The 2,218-nt window shown below is 48.6% G+C and overlaps 1 protein-coding gene across 1 annotated transcript in view; it reads right to left on the bottom strand.

The window, feature by feature from the left end:
* Positions 1 to 237: 237 nt before the first annotated feature.
* The window catches only part of cetn3 (centrin 3), a 6,327-nt gene continuing 4,346 nt past the window's right edge, over positions 238 to 2,218 (bottom strand). Inside the window, exons 3-5 of the mRNA XM_037692083.1 lie at positions 948 to 1,062; positions 677 to 868; positions 238 to 260 (exon numbers count right to left, since the gene is read on the bottom strand). Of these exons, the coding sequence (XP_037548011.1) occupies positions 238 to 260; positions 677 to 868; positions 948 to 1,062 (330 nt within the window). The remainder of the gene's footprint in view (positions 261 to 676; positions 869 to 947; positions 1,063 to 2,218) is intronic.

The following is a 2,218-nucleotide window of genomic DNA, read 5'->3' as shown; positions in this document are numbered from 1 at the left end:
TGAACGTTTATGGTGAATAGTGGAGGATAGAAAATAGGACGACCAGTGCTCCACTTGTAAACCTGCTGTGGGTCTACATACAGCTGGATCTGATTAGCTTAGCTTCATGGTTGCTAACAGCTGTGCTAAACAAACAAGCCCCGCCCCACTCACTGATTTCTTAGATTCTTGGGGGTGGACAAAGATTAAAAATGTCCATCAATCATATTGTTATCAGTGATCGCCAAAACTTCCCTATCAATCGGGCTCCATCATCACAGCTAAACAACAGTGAACACAAAACATCTACAGTTCAGTTTTACAAATCTTAGGCTAAAATGTGAGTGGTGGTAGCTGAGAGTCATTCCTAACGTGTACTTTAAGTGTGACGTCTTGTGATCATCACATGGCTCCAGGCCTCTTCTCAAGACGGTTGTAAAGCGACGTGAGGCGGCGGGTGATATGCATTCATCAAGAAACGATGGATGAACTTTATTTCAGCCTCTTTCAGAGTTGGTGTCTGAGCCGGGACAGAACATCTCAACCCAAACGTTAACCTCACTGTAAAGTGTCAGGATGATGCTGATGCTGAGCAGAAGCAGCTACATGTTCCCCTGAAGGAGTTTCAAACTGATGGAAAAGATGAACTAAGTCTACGTTTGCACCAGCTCAGACTCTGGAAGTAAACATGACTCACTTTCTCCATCTCCATCGGTGTCGAACTCGTCGATCATGCTGCGCAGCTCCTCGTCGCTGATGTTCTCCTCAAGCTCTCGAGCGACCCGTCTCAGGTTCCTCAGGCTGATTTTTCCCGACTCGTCATCGTCAAACAGCTTGAAGGCCTTCACGATTTCTTCTTTCGGGTCTCGCTCCAGGATGCGATCCGTCACTGCGGGCGATCGTGAAACACGTTACAGAACCACAGAACCGCCTCGTGGACACGGAGGTGACGTGTGCGCACAACTCACCTACTTCTCTGAAGTCTTCGAACGTGATCCGGCCGCTTCCCTCCCGGTCGTAATCCTTCAGGATCTTTAGAACGTCCACTTTCTTCACTTCAAACCCGAGCGCGCGCATGGCCACCTGGTGACGTGTATAAGGAGAGCTTGAAAACTGGAAACAACCAGAAGCCGTCCTCCTGACACGCTCGGACTCATACAGCGATCAACAAGTTTTAATTATCTGCCACCTTAAAAACATCCTGAAGCTGCTACAACCAGCCCATCATTTAAGATTTAACGGTTAACGTTCATTGATCTGCCAGTTTCAGTACACGTTCCTCCAAGTGTTGATGAATTTACATCTAGTTTAGTTACACAAACGTTTTGCTAAATGAAAAATACATATTCCATGTCTCAAGAGCCAACGGGTTAGAGCGCCATGGTCCCGCCTTCAGCCACTGCCCGTGGCGTCATGCACCCGACTCGTCCCTCCTGCAGGTGGTGGGCCCACAGAGCAATATGTGCCGGTCCATTGCGGTGAAGAGGGAGCTGAGCTGTAAGACAAAGCTCTCTGTTTACTGGTCGGTCTACGTTCCTCCCCTCACCTCTGCTCATGAACTCTGGTAGAGACTGAAAGAATGAGATCGTGGATCCAGGAGGTTGACATGAGTTCCCTCTGCAGGAGCTGGACTCTCCCTTAGAGACAGGGGGAGAAGTTCAGTTATCAGGAGAGACTCTGAATAGAACCGCTGCTCCTCCACATCCAGAGGAGACAGTTGAGGTGGTTCAGCATCTGGTAAGGATGCTCCCTGGGCACCTCCCTAAGGAGGTGCTGTGGGTATCTCTGACAGGGAGGAGACCCCGGAGAAGACCCAGGACACACTGGAGAGACTACGTCTCTCTGATGGTCTGAGAACACCTTGAAGTCCTACCAGAAGAGCTGGAAGAGGTGGCTGGACCTCCTGGATGGATGGATGGATGATGGATGGATGGACGTACAATGGATGATGGATGGATTATGGATGAACGATGTATGGATGGACGGACGAACAGACAATGATGGATGGATTATGGATGAACGAACGATGTATGGATGGATGAATGAATGATGGATGGATTGACTAATGGACAATGGATGGATGGACAATGGATGGACGGATGGATTATGGATGGATGGATGATGGATGGATTATGGATGAATGATGTATGGATGGACGGATGATGGATGGACAATGGATGGATGGATGGACAATGGATGGATGGATGATGGATGAACGAACGATGTATGGATGGATGAA

Source organism: Nematolebias whitei, chromosome 18 (assembly GCF_014905685.2).
Source record: "Nematolebias whitei isolate Nwh7 chromosome 18, NemWhi1, whole genome shotgun sequence".
Taxonomy (NCBI): domain Eukaryota; kingdom Metazoa; phylum Chordata; class Actinopteri; order Cyprinodontiformes; family Rivulidae; genus Nematolebias; species Nematolebias whitei.
The sequence above is the reverse complement of the archived record's forward strand: the minus strand, read 5'-3'. Positions and strand labels throughout refer to the sequence as shown.